At 46.0% G+C, this 22,906-nt stretch overlaps 1 protein-coding gene and 1 long non-coding RNA gene across 8 annotated transcripts; one reads left to right on the top strand and one right to left on the bottom strand.

The window, feature by feature from the left end:
• The first annotated feature begins 12,672 nt into the window (after positions 1-12,672).
• On the top strand, positions 12,673-14,403 carry LOC127922271 (uncharacterized). Of its 7 annotated transcripts, none has more exons than XR_008110710.1 (5): positions 12,673-12,696; positions 12,876-13,039; positions 13,566-13,729; positions 13,778-13,925; positions 14,238-14,403. It is a non-coding gene; the product is annotated as an uncharacterized LOC127922271 (long non-coding RNA). The 7 variants fall into 7 exon arrangements; XR_008110713.1 differs by lacking the exon at positions 12,673-12,696 and adding an exon at positions 14,035-14,087 and having other exon boundaries at positions 12,847-13,039; XR_008110714.1 differs by lacking the exon at positions 12,673-12,696 and adding an exon at positions 13,171-13,207 and having other exon boundaries at positions 12,847-13,039.
• Positions 14,404-14,547: 144 nt separating this feature from the next.
• Positions 14,548-18,694, bottom strand: LOC127922270 (galectin-1-like). Its single transcript, XM_052505917.1, has 4 exons — positions 18,691-18,694; positions 17,874-17,940; positions 16,651-16,822; positions 14,548-15,091 (listed from the first exon to the last, which is right to left on the bottom strand). The coding sequence occupies exons 1-4, from the start codon at positions 18,692-18,694 to the stop codon at positions 14,945-14,947; spliced, it is 390 nt and encodes a 129-aa protein (XP_052361877.1). The 3' UTR covers positions 14,548-14,944.
• Positions 18,695-22,906: the final 4,212 nt, after the last annotated feature.

Below are 22,906 nucleotides of genomic sequence, written 5' to 3'. Positions count from 1 at the left end.
TGGTGCCGACCTCAGACCAGTCTCCTGGTACCTGTCAGGGGTCATAGAGAGAGGACATGGATGGTGCCACCTCAGACCAGTCTCCTGGTACCTGTCAGGGGTCATAGAGAGAGACATGGATGGGGCCAGTCTCCTGGTACCTGTCAGGGTCATAGAGAGATGACATGGATGGTGCCAGTCTCCTGGTACCTGTCAGGGGTCATAGAGAGAGGACATGGATGGGGCCAGTCTCCTGGTACCTGTCAGGGGTCATAGAGAGAGGACATGGATGGGGCCAGGTACCTGTCAGGGGTCATAGGTACCTGTCAGGGTCACCTGTCAGAGAGAGGACATGGATGGGGACCAGTCTCCTGGTACCTGTCAGGGGTCATAGAGAGAGGACATGGACGGTGCCGACCTCAGACCAGTCTCCTGGTACCTGTCAGGGGTCATAGAGAGCAGGACATGGACCTCAGACCAGTCTCCTGGTACCTGTCAGGGGTCATAGAGAGAGGGACATGGATGGGGCCAGTCTCCTGGTACCTGTCGGGGTCATAGAGAGAGGACATGGATGGGGCCAGTCTCCTGGTACCTGTCAGGGGTCATAGAGAGAGCATGGACATCAATGGTACCTGTCAGGGGTGCCGACCTCAGACCAGTCTCCTGGTACCTGTCAGGGGTCATAGAGAGAGCACATCATTGATGCCGACCTCAGACCAGTCTCCTGGTACCTGTCAGGGGTCATAGAGAGAGCATATCAACGGTGCCGACCTCAGACCAGTCTCCTGGTACCTGTCAGGGGTCATAGAGAGAGCACATCAACGGTGCCGACTTCAGACCAGTCTCCTGGTACCTGTCAGGGGTCATAGAGAGCATATCACGGTGCCGACCTCAGACCAGTCTCCTGGTACCTGTCAGGGGTCATAGAGAGAGCATATCATCGGTGCAGGGGTCATAGACATGGACGGTCAGACCAGTCTCCTGGTACCTGTCAGGGGTCATAGAGAGAGCATATCAACGGTGCCGACTTCAGACCAGTCTCCTGGTACCTGTCAGGGGTCATAGAGAGAGCATATCAACGGTGCCGACTTCAGACCAGTCTCCTGGTACCTGTCAGGGGTCATAGAGAGAGCATATCAACGGTGCCGACTTCAGACCAGTCTCCTGGTACCTGTCAGGGGTCATAGAGAGAGGACATGGATGGGGCCAGTCTCCTGGTACCTGTCAGGGGTCATAGAGAGAGCACATCATCGGTGCCGACTTCAGACCAGTCTCCTGGTACCTGTCAGGGGTCATAGAGAGAGCACATGGACGGTGCCGACTTCAGACCAGTCTCCTGGTACCTGTCGGGGTCATAGAGAGAGCACATGGACGGTGCCGACTTCAGACCAGTCTCCTGGTACCTGTCAGGGGTCATAGAGAAGCACATGGACGGTGCCGACTTCAGACCAGTCTCCTGGTACCTGTCAGGGGTCATAGAGAGAGCACATGGACGGTGCCGACCAGACCAGTCTCCTGGTACCTGTCAGGGGTCATAGAGAGAGCACATGGACGGTGCCGACTTCAGACCAGTCTCCTGGTACCTGTCAGGGGTCATAGAGAAAGCACATGGACGGTGCCGACTTCAGACCAGTCTCCTGGTACCTGTCAGGGGTCATAGAGAGAGCACATCAACGGTGCCGACCTCAGACCAGTCTCCTGGTACCTGTCAGGGGTCATAGAGAGAGCATGATGCATCCTGGTACCTGTCAGGGGGTCATAGAGAGAGGACATGGATCAGACCTGTCAGGGGTCATAGAGAGAGCCAGTCTCCTGGTACCTGTCAGGGGTACCTCATAGAGAGAGCACATCATCGGTGCCGACTCATCAGACCAGTCTCCTGGTACCTGTCAGGGGTCATAGAGAGAGCACATCAACGGTGCCGACCTCAGACCAGTCTCCTGGTACCTGTCAGGGGTCATAGAGAGAGCACATCATCGGTGCCGACCTCAGACCAGTCTCCTGGTACCTGTCAGGGGTCATAGAGAGAGCACATCATCGGTGCCGACTTCAGACCAGTCTCCTGGTACCTGTCAGGGGTCATAGAGAGAGCACATGGACGGTGCCGACCTCAGTCCAGTCTCCTGGTACCTGTCAGGGGTCATAGAGAGAGCACATGGACGGTGCCGACCTCAGACCAGTCTCCTGGTACCTGTCAGGGGTCATAGAGAGAGGACATGGATGGGGCCAGTCTCCTGGTACCTGTCAGGGGTCATAGAGAGAGGACATGGATGGGGCCAGTCTCCTGGTACCTGTCAGGGGTCATAGAGAGAGGACATGGATGGGGCCAGTCTCCTGGTACCTACCTGTCAGGGGGGGTCATAGAGAGAGGACATGGATGGGGCCAGTCTCCTGGTACCTGTCAGGGGTCATAGAGAGAGGACATGGATGGGGCCAGTCTCCTGGTACCTGTCAGGGGTCATAGAGAGAGGACATGGATGGGGCCAGTCTCCTGGTACCTGTCAGGGGTCATAGAGAGAGGACATGGATGGGGCCAGTCTCCTGGTACCTGTCAGGGGTCATAGAGAGAGGATGGGGCCACATGGATGGGGCCAGTCTCCTGGTACCTGTCAGGGGTCATAGAGAGAGGACATGGATGGGGCCAGTCTCCTGGTACCTGTCAGGGGTCATAGAGAGAGGACATGGATGGGGCCAGTCTCCTGGTACCTGTCAGGGGTCATAGAGAGAGGACATGGATGGGGCCAGTCTCCTGGTACCTGTCAGGGGTCATAGAGAGAGGACATGGATGGGGCCAGTCTCCTGGTACCTGTCAGGGGTCATAGAGAGAGGACATGGATGGGGCCAGTCTCCTGGTACCTGTCAGGGGTCATAGAGAGAGGACATGGATGGGGCCAGTCTCCTGGTACCTGTCAGGGGTCATAGAGAGAGGACATGGATGGGGCCAGTCTCCTGGTACCTGTCAGGGGTCATAGTGGGAGCATAACAGTGGAGTGGTCATCAAATCGTTTTAAAGGTCAAACCGTCCTGAACGCCACAGATGTTTCAGTACGACCCCGGAGACAGAACAAAGTGACTAAGGGGGCAGTTGAAATCGGTGATAGGGGGGGGGAACATTATTTTTTTGCTTATATAATCACAATATACCACAATAAAACAGAACGTTCGAATGCCAAGGCTCCGAGATCATTGATCGGTTTATAGATCTGTATCTCTGCAGCCCTACAGCTGTTTGGGTAATGAATATAGGCAACAAGATACACTGTATATACAAAGGTCTGTGGACACCCCTTCAAATTAGTAGATTTCAGCCATTTCAGCCACAGCCGTTGCTGACAGGTGTGTGAAATCGAGCACACAGCCATGCAATCTCCATAGACAAACATTGGCAGTAGAATGGCCTTCATGAAGTACTCAGTGACTTTCAACATGGCACCGTCACAGGATGCCACCTTTCCAACATGTCAGTTCGTCAAATTTCTGCCCTGCTAGAGCTGCCCCCGGTCAACTGCCCTACTAGAGCTGTCCCCCCCCGGTCAACTGCCCTACTAGAGCTGTCCCCCCGGTCAACTGCCCTGCTAGAGCTGTCCCCCCGGTCAACTGCCCTGATAGAGCTGCCCCCTGCGGTCAAATGCCCTGCTAGAGCTGCCCCCACGGTCAACTGCCCTGCTAGAGCTGCCCCCCGGTCAACTGCCCTGCTAGAGCTGCCCCCCCCGGTCAACTGTACTGTACGTGCTGTTGTTGTGAAGTGGAGCAACAACGGCTCAGCCGTGAAGTGGTAGGCCACAAAGGCACATAAGAACGGGACTGCCGAGTACTGAAGCGCGTAAAAATCGTCTGTCCTCGATTGCAACACTCACTACCAAGTTCCAAACTACCTCTGGAAGAAACGTCAGCACAAGAACTGTTCAATCGAGAACTTCCTGAAATGGGTTTCCATGGCCGCACACCGGTTTAAGATCACCATGCGCAATGCCAAGCGTCGACTGACGTGGTGTAAAGCTCGACACCGTTGGACTCTTGGAGCCGTGGAAACACGTTCTCTGGAGTGATGAATCACGCTTCACCATCTGGCAGTCAGATGGACCAATCTGGGTTTGGTGGATGCCAGGAGAACGTTACCTGCCCGAATGCATAGTGCCAACTGTAAAGTTTGGTGGGGGAGGAATAATGGTCTGGGGCTGTTTTTCATGGTTTGGGCCCCTTAGTTCCAGTGAAGGGAAATCTTAACGCAGAGCATTCAATTACATTGTAGACTATTCTGTGCTTCCAACTTTGTGGCAACAGTTTGGGGAAGACCTTTTCCTGTTTCATCATGACATTGCCCCTGTGCACAAAGCGAGGTCCGTACATGATTTGTCGAGATCGGTGGGGAAGAACTTGACTGGCCTGCACAGAGACCTGACCTCATCCACATCGAACACCTTTGGGATGAATTGAAACGCAGACTGCGAGCCAGGAGGCCTAATCGCCCAACATCAGTGCCTGACTTCACTAATGCTGTTGTGGCTGAATGGAAGAAAGTCCCCTCAGCAATGTTCCAACATCTAGTGCTGCTATAACAGCCTCCAATGTTCCAACATCTAGTGCTGCTATAACAGCCTCCAATGTTCCAACATCTAGTGCTGCTATAACAGCCTCCAACGTTCCAACATCTAGGTGCTGTAGAGAGTTCCTCCCTGGGGAGTGGGAGCTACAGTCTGGCTAGGTGGTGCTGTAGAATGAGAGTTCCTCCCTGGGGAGTGGGAGCTGCAGTCTGGCTAGGTGGTGCTGTAGCCTCCAGAGAGTTCCTCCCTGGGGAGTGGGAGCTAATGTTCAACATCTGGCTAGGTGGTGGTGTAGAGAATGTTCCAGTCCCAGCCTCCCAACATGGGGAATGTGGGAGCCTCCAATGTTCAGTCTGGCTAGGTGGTGTTGAGAGAGTTCCTTCCTGGGGAGTGGGAGCCTCCACAGTCTGGCTAGGAGGTGCTGTAGAGAGAGTTTCTCCCTGGGGAGTGGGAGCTACAGTCTGGCTAGGTGGTGTAGAGAGAGTTCCTCAATGGGGAGTGGGAGCTACAGTCTGGCTAGGTGGTGGTGTAGAGAGAGTTCCTCCCTGGGGAGTGGGAGCTACAGTCTGGCTAGGTGGTGGTGTAGAGAGAGTTCCTCAATGGGGAGTGGGAGCTACAGCCTGGCTAGGTGGTGGTGTAGAGAGAGTTCCTCCCTGGGGAGTGGGAGCTACAGTCTGGCTAGGTGGTGTAGAGAGAGTCCCTCCCTGGGGAGTGGGAGCTACAGTCTGGCTACGTGGTGTAGAGAGAGTTCCTCCCTGGGGAGTGGGAGCTACAGTCTGGCTAGGTGGTGGTGTAGAGAGAGTTCCTCCCTGGGGAGTGGGAGCTACAGTCTGGCTACGTGGTGTAGAGAGAGTTCCTCCCTGGGGAGTGGGAGCTACAGTCTGGCTACGTGGTGTAGAGAGAGTTCCTCCCTGGGGAGTGGGAGCTACAGTCTGGCTAGGTGGTGGTGTTCCTCCCTGAGAGTCTGGCTAGGTTCCTCCCTGGGGAGTGGGAGCTACAGTCTGGCTAGGTGCTGTAGAGAGAGTCCCTCCCTGGGGAGTGGGAGCTACAGTCTGGCTAGGTGCTGTAGAGAGAGTTCCTCCCTGGGGAGGGAGTGGGAGCTACAGTCTGGCTAGGTGGTGCTGTAGAGAGAGTTCCTCCCTGGGGAGTGGGAGCTACAGTCTGGCTAGGTGCTGTAGAGAGAGTCCCTCCCTGGGGTGAGTGGGAGCTACAGTCTGTCTAGGTGTTGCTGTAGAGAGTTCCTCCCTGGGGAGTGGGAGCTGCAGGCTGGCTAGGTGGTGTAGAGAGAGTTCCTCCCTGGGGAGTGGGAGCTGCAGGCTGGCTAGGTGGTGGTGTAGAGAGAGTCCCTCCCTGGGGAGTGGGAGCTACAGTCTGGCTAGGTGGTGCTGTAGAGAGAGTTCCTCCCAGGGGAGTGGGAGCTGCAGCCTGGCTTGGTGCTGTAGAGAGAGTTCCTCCCTGGGGAGTGGGAGCTACAGTCTGGCTAGGTGGTGGTGTAGAGAGAGTTCCTCCCTGGGGAGTGGGAGCTGCAGTCTGGCTAGGTGCTGTAGAGAGAGTTCCTCCCTGGGGAGTGGGAGCTACAGCCTGGCTAGGTGCTGTAGAGGGAGTTCCTCCCTGGGGAGGTGGAATAATACTGTGGTCTGTCAGCCAGGCTCCCAGTGGAATAACACTGTGGTCTGTCAGCCAGGCTCCAGGTGGAATAACACCGTGGTCTGTCAGCCAGGCTCCCAGTGGAATAACACTGTGGTCTGTCAGCCAGGCTCCCCCTGTGGAATAACACTGTGGTCTGTCAGCCAGGCTCCCAGTGGAATAACACTGTGGTCTGTCAGCCAGGCTCCCAGTGGAATAACACTGTGGTCTGTCAGCCAGGCTCCCAGTGGAATAACACTGTGGTCTGTCAGCCAGGTGGAATAACACTGTGGTCTGTCAGCCAGGCTCCAGGTGGAATAACACTGTGGTCTGTCAGCCAGGCTCCCAGTGGAATAACACTGTGGTCTGTCAGCCAGGCTCCCAGTGGAATAACACTGTGGTCTGTCAGCCAGGCTCCCAGTGGAATAACACTGTGGTCTGTCAGCCAGGCTCCCAGTGGAATAACACTGTGGTCTGTCAGCCAGGCTCCCAGTGGAATAACACTGTGGTCTGTCAGCCAGGCTCCCAGTGGAATAACACTGTGGTCTGTCTGCCAGGCTCCTGGTGGAATAACACTGTGGTCTGTCAGCCAGGCTCCAGGTGGAATAACACTGTGGTCTGTCAGCCAGGCTCCCAGTGGAATAACACTGTGGTCTGTCAGCCAGGCTCCCAGTGGAATAACACTGTGGTCTGTCAGCCAGGCTCCCAGTGGAATAACACTGTGGTCTGTCAGCCAGGTGGAATAACACTGTGGTCTGTCAGCCAGGCTCCCAGTGGAATAACACTGTGGTCTGTCAGCCAGGCTCCCAGTGGAATAACACTGTGGTCTGTCAGCCAGGCTCCCAGTGGAATAACACTGTGGTCTGTTAGCCAGGCTCCAGGTGGAATAACACTGTGGTCTGTCAGCCAGGCTCCAGGTGGAATAACACTGTGGTCTGTCAGCCAGGCTCCCGGTGGAATAACACTGTGGTCTGTCAGCCAGGCTCCAGGTGGAATAACACTGTGGTCTGTCAGCCAGGCTCCAGGTGGAATAACACTATGGTCTGTCAGCCAGGCTCCCAGTGGAATAACACTGGTCTGTCAGCCAGGCTCCCAGTGGAATAGCACTGTGGTCTGTCAGCCAGGCTCCCAGTGGAATAACACTGTGGTCTGTCAGCCAGGCTCCCAGTGGAATAGGCTGTCCTCCCAGTGGAATAACACTGTGGTCTGTCAGCCAGGCTCCCAGTGGAATAACACTGTGGTCTGTCAGCCAGGCTCCCAGTGGAATAACACTGTGGTCTGTCAGCCAGGCTCCCAGTGGAATAACACTGTGGTCTGTCAGCCAGGCTCCCAGTGGAATAACACTGTGGCTCCCAGTGGAATAACACTGTGGTCTGTCAGGGAGGCTCCCAGTGGAGATAGAGTGGTCTAGTCAGCCAGGCTCCCAGTGGAGATAACACTGTGGTCGTGCCAGGCCTTGGTGGAATAACAGGGTAGGTGGAATAAGAGGGAGAGGCTCCAGGTGGAGAAGGGGGGAGATAGAGAGGCTCCCAGTGGAGGTAGAGAGGGTCTGTCAGGGGAGAGCTCCCAGAGAAAGGGGGAGATAGTGAGGGAACACTGAGGTGCTGAGAGAGGATAGTTCTGTCAGAGAGAAAGGGGGTTAGGGATAGACAGAGGGAGTGAGGTAGAGAGGGAGAGGAAGAGAGAAAGGGGGAGATAGAGAGGGAGTGAGGTAGAGAGGGAGAGGGGAGAGAGAGAAAGGGGGAGATAGTGAGGGAGTGAGGTAGAGAGGGAGAGGGAGAGAGAGAAAGGGGGAGATAGTGAGGGAGAGGTAGAGAGGGAGGGGAGAGAAAGGGGAGATAGAAGGGAGGACTAAAGGTAGAGAGGAGAGAGGGGAGAGAGAGAGAGAGAGAGAGAGAGAGGAGAGAGAGAGAGAGAGAGAGGGGAGATAGTGAGGGAGTGAGGTAGAGAGGGAGAGGGAGAGAGAGAAGAGAGGGAGATAGTGAGGGAGTGAGGTAGAGAGAGGGCTGGTCGGTCAGTGGGGTCAGCAGACCATGCTGTCATTAGAATGCAGACCTTAGTTTTGTGTCTGTTCTCTCCTCTCCTCCTCCCTCTCATTGACTAAAGGACAGAGAGAGAGCAGAGGGAGAGGGATGGATGAGAGTGGAGAAAGGTGGAGAAGGGGTACGAAAACGAGTGAAAGAGGAGGGAGAGAGAATAGGGGAGTTAAAGAAGGAGAGAGAGAGAAGGAGAGAGAGAGAGAGAGAGAAGAGAGAGAGAGAGAGAGAGAGAGAGAGAGAGAGAGTAAAGAAGGGTGGGCCTGATAGACCAATGTTGTTACTAAGGGAATAGGGCGGTATTTTTACCCAAAACATATTTGCACCCAACAAAAAACTCAAAGCTTCCTAGATCAAAGGAGAATGCTGTTCCGTGTGGAAGACGTTCCAATGCTGAATTACTCCAACACCTTCCCTTTGTTGTCGCTAGTTAGAGGGGGAGGGGGATACAGAGAGAGGGAGAGAGAGAGAAAATCTTCCTTTTCCCTTCTGAGAGAGAGAAGAGAGAGAGAGAGGAGGGAAAAGAGAGAGGGAGAGAAGGGGTACAGAGAGAGGAGAGAGAGAGAGGGGAGGGAAAGAGAGAGGGAGAGAAGGGGTACAGAGAGAGGGAGAGAGAGAGAGAGAGAGGGAGAGAGAGGGAGAGAAGGTGTACAGAGAGAGAGAGAGAGAGGCAGAGAGAGAGAGAGAGGGGGAGAGAGAGAGAGAGAGAGAAGTACAGAAACAGAGTTCTGCAATATTTATTTAGTTTATTTGCACTGTTCTGTTTAATGTCAACTCTTCTTCTTCTGTCCTTGTCTTCTATGACTGTGATCAGTCAGATGACAGACTAAAGCGTTCACCTCAACCTTCATTCATATAGTAAGGATGGCTGCCATCTTTTGGGATCCTAACCAACTGTGCTATTTTGTTAGTTTTTTTCCACATAGTTTGTAACTTATTTTGTACATAGTGTTGCTGCTGCCCACGTCTCTTATGACCGAAAAGAGCTTCTGGACATCAGTGGCGTGGCGAACAGCGATTACTCACCTCGAATTGGACAAAGATTTTTTTTTCAATGAGTCCGACGCTCTGGATATTCTGCTTCTCCAGACCAGGCCCAAATCCCTGTCAATCGTGTGAAGAAAAGACGGGAATACATCGGGTAGAGATCAGGTGAACCTTGAGAATTATTGGGCGAGTGTGTAAACCGCCTCTACCATCCATTCTATTGACCAACGTGCAATCACTGGAGAATAAACTGGATGAGCTCAGTTTGAGACTATCCTACCAACGGCACATTAAAAACAACGGCACATTAAAACCATGATAATATACAGTTGGCTGGGTTTTCCGTGCATCGGCAAAAACAGAACGGCCAGAACGTCTGGTAAGACGAGGGGTGGTGGCCTGTGTCTATTTGTCAATAACAGCTGGTGCCCGATGTCTAATATTAAAAGGGGTCTCGAGGTACTGCTCGCCTGCTGTTGATGGATGCCTTGGCCTCATTCTCAACTGGCTTGTAATTGAAGCTGCAGTCACTCTGAGGGACAACTTCTCACATGGCCCGTGATATATTGTCCCTTTTGGGGGTTTGTGAGAGTGGACAGGACAGGACAGGATTGGGTCTAAGGAACATAAGGCATCTAAAGGAAATTCCCTTTTTGGTGATAGGAGAGATTATACGTACAGCTTGGATTCTCACGTGGTCTTTTTATACCTCGACGCTCTATACCTCAGTGGATCTCCACCTTACAATTCACACTCAGGAAACTCTGTTTCCGTGTGTAATGTAAATGTCTCTTACCAGGTAGTACTCTATTCACAGTCAGGAACATCTGTTTCCGTGTGTAAAGATGATTTTTTTCACACCAGAACATAGTACAAATCTATTCACACTCAGGAACATCTGTTTCCGTGTGTAGGAGTACACCAGATAGTACTCTATTCACATTCTCCAGGAACATCTGTTTCCGTGTGTAGGAGTACACCAGATAGTACTCTATTCACACTCAGGAACATCTGTTTCCGTGTGTAGGAGTACACCAGATAGTACTCTATTCACACTCAGGAACATCTGTTTCCGTGTGTAGGAGTACACCAGGTAGTACTCTATTCACACTCAGGAACATCTGTTTCCGTGTGTAGGAGTACACCAGGTAGTACTCTATTCACACTCAGGAAACTCTGTTTCCGTGTGTAGAAGTACACCAGGTAGTACTCTATTCACACTCAGGAACATCTGTTTCCGTGTATAGGAGTACACCAGATAGCACTCTATTCACACTCAGGAACATCTGTTTCCGTGTATAGGAGTACACCAGGTAGTACTCTATTCACACTCAGGAACATCTGTTTCCGTGTGTAGGAGTACACCAGATAGTACTCTATTCACACTCAGGAACTCTGTTTCCGTGTGTAGAAGGTACACCAGGAACATAGTACTCTATTCACACTCAGGAACATCTGTTTCCGTGTGTAGGAGTACACCAGATAGTACTCTATTCACACTCAGGAACATCTGTTTCTACAATGAACTTTATTGTGACATAGGAGTACACCAATGAACTATTGTACTCTATTCACACTCAGGAACATTGTTTCCAGGAACATCTGTTTCCGAACTGTGTGAGGCGTCCATACACCAGATATTGTACTCTATTCACACTCAGGAACATCTGTTTCCTTGTGTGACAGGATTATGTACACCAGATAGTACATGACAGGCGTCTATTCACACTCAGGAACATCTGTTTCCGAACTTTATTGTGTAGGAGTACACCAGATAGCACTCTATTCACACTCAGGAACATCTGTTTCCAATGTGTAGGAGTACACCAGATTATGTACTCTATTCACACTCAGGAACATCTGTTTCTGTGTGACATAGGAGTACACCAGATAGTACTCTATTCACACTTCAATGAACTTTATTGGAACATCTGTTTCCGTGTGTAGTTCTACTTCAATGAGTACATTATGCCAGAACTTTAGATGACATGACAGGCGTCTATGTCACACTGAACTTTATTGATGAACATCTGTTTACCAATGAACTGTAGGAGATGACACCCAGTTCTACTTCAATGATAGTACTCTATTATGTTCACACTCAGACATGAACATCTGTTTCCGAACTGTGTAGGAGTTATGTTCTACCAGGTAGACACTCTTATTCTACTTCAATGGGCTATTCATGGAAGTCTTTACAGTGTTTGATCTGATGAAGATGTCTACTTTTAACTTTATTGATGAGAGCTCAATGTGAACCAGCAAGACACACAGGCGGAACATTCCAGAGAAGTGAGAGTCACTCAAATGGATTGATTTTATTTATTTGATTTTTTTATTGAAAGCTATAAATCAAAAGCCTTGAAGAACTTTATTGGGAGTTCAACTTTAATGGGACAATTATATTCTAAGAAAATTAGATCATTTAAAAAAGTTAAATGTATGGATTATGTTCTACTTCAATGAACTTTATTGATGACATGACGATGTTATCCTGATGAAGACAGGCGTATTATGTTCTACTTCAATTAACTTTATTGACATGACAGGTGTTTATGTTCACTAATTAACTTTATTGATGACATGACAGGCGTCCATTATGTTCTAAATTAACTTTATTGATGACATGACAGGCGTCCATTATGTTCTACTTCAATGAACTTTATTGATGACATGACAGGCGTCCATTATGTTCTACTTCAATGAACTTTATTGATGACATGACAGGCGTCCATTATGTTCTACTTCAATTAACTTTATTGATGACAGGCGTCCATTATGTTCTACAATTAACTTTATTGATGACAGGCGTCCATTATGTTCTACTTCAATTAACTTTATTGATGACATGACAGGCGTCCATTATGTTCTACTTCAATGAACTTTATTGATGACATGACAGGCGTCCATTATGTTCTACTTCAATGAACTTTATTGATGACATGACAGGCGTCCATTATGTTCTACTTCAATGAACTTTATTGATGACATGACAGGCGTCCATTATGTTCTACTTCAATTAACTTTATTGATGACATGACAGGCGTCCATTATGTTCTACTTCAATTAACTTTATTGATGACATGACAGGCGTCCATTATGTTCTACTTCAATTAACTTTATTGATGACATGACAAGCATCCATTATGTTCTACTTCAATTAACTTTATTGATGACATGACAGGCGTCCATTATGTTTTACTTCAATTAACTTTATTGATGACATGACAGGCATCCATTATGTTCTACTTCAATGATGACATGACAGGCGTCCATTATGTTCTACTTCAATAACATTGATGACATGAAATTATGTTCTACTTCAATGTCTACAGACAATAACATTTGAAATCATCGTAAAAATGACGCCATGCTTCTGGAGTCAACGGCTATTCTGTTGTCGACCCAATCTGTCGACACGGTCAGTCATAATGTAATCATTTGGGCTACACAGAACATCAGAGATTAGGTCAGTCATAATGTAATCTACTAGATTTTCATAATGTAATGGGCTACTAGATTAGGTCAGTCATAATGTAATCATTTGGGCTACTAGTATTAGAACATCAGAATGTAATCATCATAATGTAATCATTTGGGCTACTAGTATCATTTGGGCTACTACATCAGAGTTAGGTCAGTCATAATGTAATCATTTGGGCTACTAGATTTGGGCTACTAGTATCAGAACATCAGAGATTAGGTCAGTCATAATGTAATCATTTGGGCTACTAGATTAGGTCAGTCATAATGTAATCATTTGGGCTACTAGTATCAGAACATCAGAGATTAGGTCAGTCATAATGTAATCATTTGGGCTACTAGATTAGGTCAGTCATAATGTAATCATTTGGGCTACTAGATTAGGTCAGTCATAATGTAATCATTTGGGCTACTAGTATCAGAACATCAGAGATCAGTCATAATGTAATCATTTGGGCTACTAGATTAGGTCAGTCATAATGTAATCATTTGGGCTATTTGGGCTACTAGATTAGGTCAGTCATAATGTAATCATTTGGGCTACTAGATTAGGTCAGTCATAATGTAATCATTTGGGCTACTAGATCAGAACATAGGATCAGTCATAATGTAATCATTTGGGCTACTAGATTAGGTCAGTCATAATGTAATCATTTGGGCTACTAGTATTAGGTCAGTCAGTCATAATGTAATCATTTGGGCTACTAGATTAGGTCAGGTCAGTCAGATAATGTAATCATTTGGGCTACTAGATTAGGTCAGTCATAATGTAATCATTTGGGCTACTAGATCAGAACATCAGATTAGGTCAGTCATAATGTAATCATTTGGGCTACTAGATTAGGTCAGTCATAATGTAATCATTTGGGCTACTAGTCAGTTAATGTAATCATTTGGGCTACTAGATTAGGTCAGTCATAATGTAATCATTTGGGCTACTAGTATCAGAACATCAGAGATTAGGTCAGTCATAATGTAATCATTTGGGCTACTAGATTAGGTCAGTCATAATGTAATCATTTGGGCTACTAGATTAGGTCAGTCATAATGTAATCATTTGGGCTACTAGATTAGGTCAGTCATAATGTAATCATTTGGGCTACTAGTATCAGAACATCAGAGATCAGTCATAATGTAATCATTTGGGCTACTAGATTAGGTCAGTCATAATGTAATCATTTGGGCTACTAGATTAGGTCAGTCATAATGTAATCATTTGGGCTACTAGATTAGGTCAGTCATAATGTAATCATTTGGGCTACTAGATTAGGTCAGTCTAATGTAATCTACTAGATTAGGTCAGTCATAATGTAATCATTTGGGCTACTAGTCTAATGTAATCATTTGGGCTACTACAGTATCAGAACATCAGAGATTAGATCAGTAATAATGTAATCATTTGGGCTACTAGTATCAGAACATCAGAGATTAGGTCAGTCATAATGTAATCATTTGGGCTACTAGATTCAGAGATTAGATCAGTCATAATGTAATCATTTGGGCTACTAGATTAGGTCAGTCATTTGGGCTAATGTAATAATGTAATCATTTGGGCTACTAGTATCAGAACATCAGAGATTAGATCAGTCATAATGTAATCATTTGGGCTACTAGATTAGGTCAGTCATAATGTAATCATTTGGGCTACTAGATTAGGTCAGTCATAATGTAATCATTTGGGCTACTAGATTAGGTCAGTCATAATGTAATCATTTGGGCTACTAGATTAGGTCAGTCATAATGTAATCTACTACAGTATCAGAACATCAGAGATTAGATCAGTAATAATGTAATCATTTGGGCTACTAGATTAGGTCAGTCAATGAATCATTTGGGCTACTACAGTATCAGAACATGAGATATTAGATCAGTAATAATGTAATCATTTGGGCTACTACAGTATCAGAATACATTCTCTCTCACCAAAACAAGTAAAACATTGACTGATATTTCATCAAGATGTGTGTGTGTGTGTAATACGTCTGTATTTGTAAAGGAATGTAATTAGTTGACAGTATCCTAACCTCATCCCCAGTTGTCCCTTGTGTTTACTGTTTGTCAGAATATTGTGACAACAAAACGTACCATGGTCATCCCATATTTCCATTTACTATTTGATACAGGCCATTGATCCTGTCTTTACTGCCCATTGGTCTAACTCTATATGTAGCCCCGCCCACTTGCTTGTGTGTCATTGGGCCGGAACGCCACGGAAATTGGAAGACAAAATGAGACAAATTGGCCGTGCCGTTGTTGCCAGGCTACACAAGGTGGATATTATGGGTCTCTTTAGTAGATCTTAAAGGCGGTGAGCTTTAAGTCCCCTCTGACACGAACGTAGGTAATGACGTCCAAGACGGAACGGTTGGGGAATTTGATCTCATGTCCATTAGGCATCTCCACTTCAAACAGGTCTCCGGTCAGCTTCAGGACAATCTGAGAGAGAAGGGAGAGAGGAAACCCGTCACTATGACAACACATTGACTTACTCTCATTGTTACATCACTATACTCTACGCCTAGTTCAACTCTGACTTGACTAGTTAATTAGAGGGTAAATACATTTAAAAATACATTTTTTTGCCCAAGATTATCCATTCATCTAGTAATTAAAGGCTGTACTGAACAATGCAGTCAGTACGACAGAACTCATAACTACACTGACCAATGCAGTCAGTATGACAGAAGTCATAACTGACTACACTGAACAATGCAGTCAGTACGACAGAACTCATAACTACACTGACCAATGCAGTCAGTACGACAGAACTCATAACTACACTGACCAATGCAGAACTCATAACTAACTACACTGAACAATGCAGTCAGTACGACAGAACTCATAACTAACTACACTGACCAATGCAGTCAGTACGACAGAACTCATAACTAACTACACTGACCAATGCAGTCAGTACGACAGAACTCATAACTAACTACACTGAACAATGCAGTCAGTACGACAGAACTCATAACTAACTACGCTGACCAATCTTAAAGGGATAGTTCAGGATGTTGACAATAAAGCCCTTTATCTACTTCCCCAGAGTCAGATGAAGTCGTGGATACGGTTGGTCCTTCTGTGGCTCAGTTGGTAGAGCATGGCGCTTGTAATGCCAGGGTAGTGGGTTCGATTCCGGGACCACCCATACGTAGAATGTATGCACACATGACTGTAAGTCGCTTTGGATAAAAGCGTCAGCTAAATGGCATATATTATTATTATTATTGTCTCCGGGTCCGTGAAGATCTCCCAGTATGAAGATCCCGTATGAAGATCTAGGTGAGTGAATCATCAGTATGAGGTTAGAGGTAGGAATAGTGAATCATCCAGTATGAGGTTAGAGGTAGTGAATCATCCAGTATGAAGTTAGAGGTAGTGAATCATCCAGTATGAGGTCATCCAGTATGAGGTTAGAGGTAGTGAATCATCAGTATGAGGTTAGAGGTTAGAGGTAGTGAATCATCCAGTATGAGGTTAGAGGTAGTGAATCGTACAGTATGAGGTTAGAGGTAGTGAATCATCCAGTATGAGGTTAGAGGTAGTGAATCATCCAGTATGAGGTTAGAGGTAGTGAATCATCCAGTATGAGGTTAGAGGTAGTGAATCATCCAGTATGAGGTTAGAGGTAGTGAATCGCCCAGTATGAAGTTAGAGGTAGTGAATCAGCAAAAAAAGTATTCTAGTCTTTGTGTACAGCTAGCATACTTTCAGTCTTTGCGCTAAGCTAGCGCTAACACAAGTTAGCATTGGCACGCAAAACTACCTTTTTAACTCCCGTCATACTGGACTCAGAGACATAAAAAATGGTATCCACAAGTTCATCCCTTTAAGAAATACCACAATGACATTCTTCTCAAATATTATATTTACATATACATATACATATATAAACATATACATATATAAACATATACATATATAAACATATACATATATCCGGGACTAACGTCCTCCTTCGGTCCACTCTCTTCCCATCCCAATAATTGTCCCACCTTGAAAGTAGAACCCCTTTGGAGGCCACTGTGTTTCTCTCTCTCCTCATGACCCCAGCAGCCGTCAATCTTTGAGTTGCACACGAGCACAGCACCGTCCGTGTCATCCTCAAAACGTGGGTTGAAGTGCAGTGCCAGGTGATCTTCGTCACAGCCCAGATCTATCTGGAACCTTGAGGTTCGTTTAAACAAGGGAAATAATTTGCTGTCAAAATGTTGTTTTGTGTTAATAATAATAATAATAATAAAAAGCCCGCACACGTTCGGTAACATTAGGAAACAGTCCGAGAAGGGTAGTTGTGAGGCGAAAGTAAGTGTCTGTTTTGGGTCGAAACTGCCGATACAAATAATAATTTGTCCATGTAGGTTTTCCATTGCATGTAGTAGGAATATAAAATCGTTAGCAGTTTGACCACAGTAATCATAGCTGTTTGTTATCCAACCCCAACATTTTGGAATGTTCATTCAAATCGTTCAACTGAAATCGTTGCTAAGTAACGTATTCGACCCAAACAGAACCCTTCTTGACCTCACCTCTGGACCTGAGTAACAGGAAGTCACATGACAAATCATTCCAGAAACCCCACTACGTGTCTGCACTTCTCTGACACGAATTGGTTTCACACAGACACTACACTCTACCACACACAGACACTCTACCACACACAGACACTCTACCACACACAGACACTCTACCACACACAGACACTGCACTCTACAGACACACACAGACACTATACCACACAGACACTATACCACACAGACACTATACCACACAGACACTATACAGACACTATACAGACACTATACAGACACTATACAGACACTATACAGACACATGCACAGTATACAGACACAGACAGTATACCACACACTCTACAGACACATGATACCACACATCTACAGACACATGATACCACATGCACTCTACAGACACATGCACTCTACAGACACATGCACTCTACAGACACATGCACTCTACAGACACATGCACTCTACAGACACATGCACTCTACAGACACATGCACTCTACAGACACATGCACTCTACCACACATGCACTCTACCACACATCAGTATAGCAACACTAAACCATTCTCCATTCTCTAGTCTTTAGAACAAATATTTGTGTAACTGTTGGTTTGTTTTTCAACTCTTCTTGTAAAATAATGTGATGGGTTCTCTGCGTGTGACTTCCAAACCAGACCAGTTAAAGGTACGCACCCCTTCGCCTCAGGCAGAATCCTCCCCCCGCCACTTTCAACTGGTCTCCAGCTCTCAGCTTCACATTCTTCAGCTCAAGTACCTGTTATGAAGAAGCGTATAGTTGACCGTCTTTGAACGGAAGGTCAAAAGGATCGTATTTTATTAATTATTTATTGATTTAATTTATTATTGGGTTTGCTTCATGCCATTCCATCATTTATCTCTGGCTTTGTAATCACAACTTACAGTTTATGTCCCATGAATATTGTATAGTAATGTATATAATAGTATCCAGTGTCACACCCTGACCTTAGAGACTTTTTTTTATGTCTCTATTTGGTTTGGTCAGGGTGTGATTTGGTGTGGGCATTCTATGTTCTGTTTTCTATGTTTTTTGTGTTTCTATGTTTTGGTCGGGTATGGTTCTCAATCAGGGACAGCTGTCTATCGTCGTCTCTGATTCGGATTCATACTTTAGGCAGCTGTAACAGGTCTTCCGCTGAAGGAGAGGAGGACCAAAATGCAGCGTGGGTAGTGGTCAACATGTTTAATAAAGACCATAAACGTGAACACTACAAAATACCAAAACAACAAATGTGGAAAAACCGAAACAGTCCTATCTGGTGCAACGACACAAAGACAGAAGACAAATCACCCACAAAATAGCCACAGAACATGGCTGCCTAAATATGGTTTCCAATCAGAGACAACGACAGACAGCTGCCTCTAATTGAGAACCAATCTAGGCATCCATAGACTTCCATAAACCCCTAGACCAGAAAAACACCCCGTAAACATACAAAACCCCTAGACCAGCCAAAACACATAAAATCACCCATGTCACACCCTGACCTAACCAAGATAATAAAGAAAACAAAGATAACGAAGGCCAAGGCGTGACAAGCACGAAGGTTATTAAGACTTACCATTGTCTTTGCCATGTTGTCACTGGTGGTGGGGAACGAAACAGTCCTGAATCTAGTGTGGGATGGAACGAGAGAAGCCTCTATGCTGAGATACACAGAGATTTAAAAGGTAAGGTCATATAAGTCCAGCCCCCTTTCACATATCACTAACTGATTAGCATGATGAGGGGGGTCAGATGTTTGATTATCCCACTGAGCCCATTGCCCAATGCTGGGCTTTAACAAGGAGCTTGGTGACTGTATAGACAGCTGACAGTGCTGATGATGTCACGCATACTCAACAACCTGCTCTTTGATCAGTAAACAACTGTGATTGATCAGTAATCAACTGTGATTGATCAGTAATCAAGTGCCACAATGTTGAGCGAGATAATATTCTTTCCACACACAGGACAATACTATGGACCAATAGACTACTGGATCACACAGGACAGTACTATGGTACAATAGACTACTGGATCACACAGGACAGTACTATGGTACAATAGACTACTGGATCACACAGGACAGTAATATGGACCAATAGACTACTGGATCACACAGGACAATACTATGGACCAATAGACTACTGGATCACACAGGACAGTACTATGGTACAATAGACTACTGGATCACACAGGACAATACTATGGTACAATAGACTACTGGATCACACAGGACAGTACTATGGTACAATAGACTACTGGATCACACAGGACAGTACTATGGTACAATAGACTACTGGATCACACAGGACAGTACTATGGTACAATAGACTACTGGATCACACAGGACAGTACTATGGTACAATAGACTACTGGATCACACAGGACAGTACTATGGTACAATAGACTACTGGATCACACAGGACAGTACTATGGTACAATAGACTACTGGATCACACAGGACAGTACTATGGTACAATAGACTACTGGATCACACAGGACAGTACTATGGTACAATAGACTACTGGATCACACAGGACAATACTATGGACCAATAGACTACTGGATCACACAGGACAGTACTATGGTACAATAGACTACTGGATCACACAGGACAGTACTATGGTACAATAGACTACTGGATCACACAGGACAGTACTATGGTACAATAGACTACTGGATCACACAGGACAGTACTATGGTACAATAGACTACTGGATCACACAGGACAGTACTATGGTACAATAGACTACTGGATCACACAGGACAGTACTATGGTACAATAGACTACTGGATCACACAGGACAGTACTATGGTACAATAGACTACTGATCACACAGGACAGTACTATGGTACAATAGACTACTGGATCACACAGGACAGTACTATGGTACAATAGACTACTGGATCACACAGGACAGTACTATGGAACAATAGACTACTGGATCACACAGGACAGTACTATGGAACAATAGACTACTGGATCACACAGGACAATACTATGGAACAATAGACTACTGGATCACACAGGACAATACTATGGTACAATAGACTACTGGATCACACAGGACAGTACTATGGACCAATAGACTACTGGATCACACAGGACAGTACTATGGTACAATAGACTACTGGATCACACAGGACAGTACTATGGACCAATAGACTACTGGATCACACAGGACAGTACTATGGTACAATAGACTACTGGATCACACAGGACAGTACTATGGTACAATAGACTACTGGATCACACAGGACAGTACTATGGAACAATAGACTACTGGATCACACAGGACAGTACTATGGACCAATAGACTACTGGATCACACAGGACAGTACTATGGTACAATAGACTACTGGATCACACAGGACAGTACTATGGTACAATAGACTACTGGATCACACAGGACAGTACTATGGTACAATAGACTACTGGATCACACAGGACAATACTATGGAACAATAGACTACTGGATCACACAGGACAATACTATGGTACAATAGAGAGAGAGAGAAAGAGAGAGAGAGAGAGAGAGAGAGAGAGCATGGCAAATGTGATGACTAGTTCATGGTAACGATCAGGGTTAGAATCATGGTAATGATCAGGGTTATGGTCCACGGTAATAATCAGGGTTATGGTAATGATCAGGGTTATGGTCCACGGTAATGATCAGGTTTATGGTAATGATCAGGGTTATGGTAATGATCAGGGTTATGGTAAAGATCAGGGTTATGGTAATGATCAGGGTTATGGTAATGATCAGGGTTATGGTCCACGGTAATGATCAGGGTTATGGTCAACGGTAATGATCAGGGTTATGGTAATGATCAGGGTTATGGTAATGATCAGGGTTATGGTAAAGATCGGGGTTATGGTAATGATCGGGTTATGGTAATGATCGGGTTATGGTAATGATCAGGGTTATGGTAATGATCAGGGTTATGGTAATGATCAGGGTTACGGTAATGATCAGGGTTATGGTAATGATCAGGGTTATGGTAATGATCAGGGTTATGGTAAAGATCGGGTTATGGTAATGATCGGGTTATGGTAATGATCAGGGTTATGGTAATGATCAGGTTATGGTAATGATCGGGTTATGGTAATGATCAGGGTTATGGTAATGATCAGAGTTACGGTAAGGATCAGGGTTATGGTAATGATCAGGGTTATGGTAAAGATCGGGTTATGGTAATGATCAGGGTTACGGTAATGATCAGGGTTACGGTAAGGATCAGGGTTATGGTAATGATCAGGGTTATGGTAATGATCAGGGTTACGGTAATGATCAGGGTTACGGTAATGATCAGGGTTACGGTAAGGATCAGGGTTACGGTAATGATCAGGGTTACGGTAATGATCAGGTTATGGTAATGATCAGGGTTATGGTAATGATCAGGTTATGATAAGGATCAGGTTTATGGTAATGATCAGGGTTACGGTAAGGATCAGGGTTATGGTAATGATCAGGGTTACGGTAATGATCAGGGTTACGGTAAGGATCAGGGTTACGGTAAGGATCAGGGTTATGGTAATGATCAGGGTTACGGTAAGGATCAGGGTTATGGTAATGATCAGGGTTATGGTAATGATCAGGGTTATGGTAATGATCAGGGTTATGGTAAGGATCAGGGTTATGGTAATGATCAGGGTTATGGTAATGATCAGGGTTACGGTAATGATCAGGGTTACGGTAAGGATCAGGGTTATGGTAATGATCAGGGTTATGATAAGGATCAGGTTTATGGTAATGATCAGGGTTACGGTAAGGATCAGGGTTATGGTAATGATCAGGGTTACGGTAATGATCAGGGTTATGGTAATGATCAGGGTTATGGTAAGGATCAGGGTTACGGTAATGATCAGGGTTACGGTAATGATCAGGGTTACGGTAATGATCAGGGTTACGGTAATGATCAGGGTTACGGTAATGATCAGGGTTATGGTAATGATCAGGGTTACGGTAATGATCAGGGTTATGGTAATGATCAGGGTTACGGTAATGATCAGGGTTATGGTAATGATCAGGGTTACGGTAATGATCAGGGTTACGGTAATGATCAGGGTTACGGTAATGATCAGGGTTACGGTAAGGATCAGGGTTACGGTAATGATCAGGGTTATGGTAATGATCAGGGTTATGTTAATGATCAGGGTTACGGTAATGATCAGGGTTATGGTAATGATCAGGGTTATGGTAATGATCAGGGTTACGGTAATGATCAGGGTTATGGTAATGATCAGGGTTATGGTAATGATCAGGGTTACGGTAATGATCAGGGTTATGGTAATGATCAGGGTTATGGTAATGATCAGGGTTACGGTAATGATCAGGGTTATGGTAATGATCAGGGTTATGGTAATGATCAGGGTTATGTTAATGATCAGGGTTATGGTAATGATCAGGGTTATGGTAATGATCAGGGTTACGGTAAGGATCAGGGTTACGGTAATGATCAGGGTTATGGTAATGATCAGGGTTACGGTAATGATCAGGGTTATGGTAATGATCAGGGTTATGGTAATGATCAGGGTTACGGTAATGATCAGGGTTATGGTAATGATCAGGGTTATGGTAATGATCAGGGTTATGGTAATGATCAGGGTTACGGTAAGGATCAGGGTTACGGTAATGATCAGGGTTATGGTAATGATCAGGGTTACGGTAATGATCAGGGTTATGGTAATGATCAGGGT

Source organism: Oncorhynchus keta, unplaced genomic scaffold (assembly GCF_023373465.1).
Source record: "Oncorhynchus keta strain PuntledgeMale-10-30-2019 unplaced genomic scaffold, Oket_V2 Un_contig_25074_pilon_pilon, whole genome shotgun sequence".
Lineage (NCBI taxonomy): Eukaryota > Metazoa > Chordata > Actinopteri > Salmoniformes > Salmonidae > Oncorhynchus > Oncorhynchus keta.
Note: the sequence above shows the minus strand (reverse complement) of the source record. Positions and strands in the feature narration are given on the sequence as shown.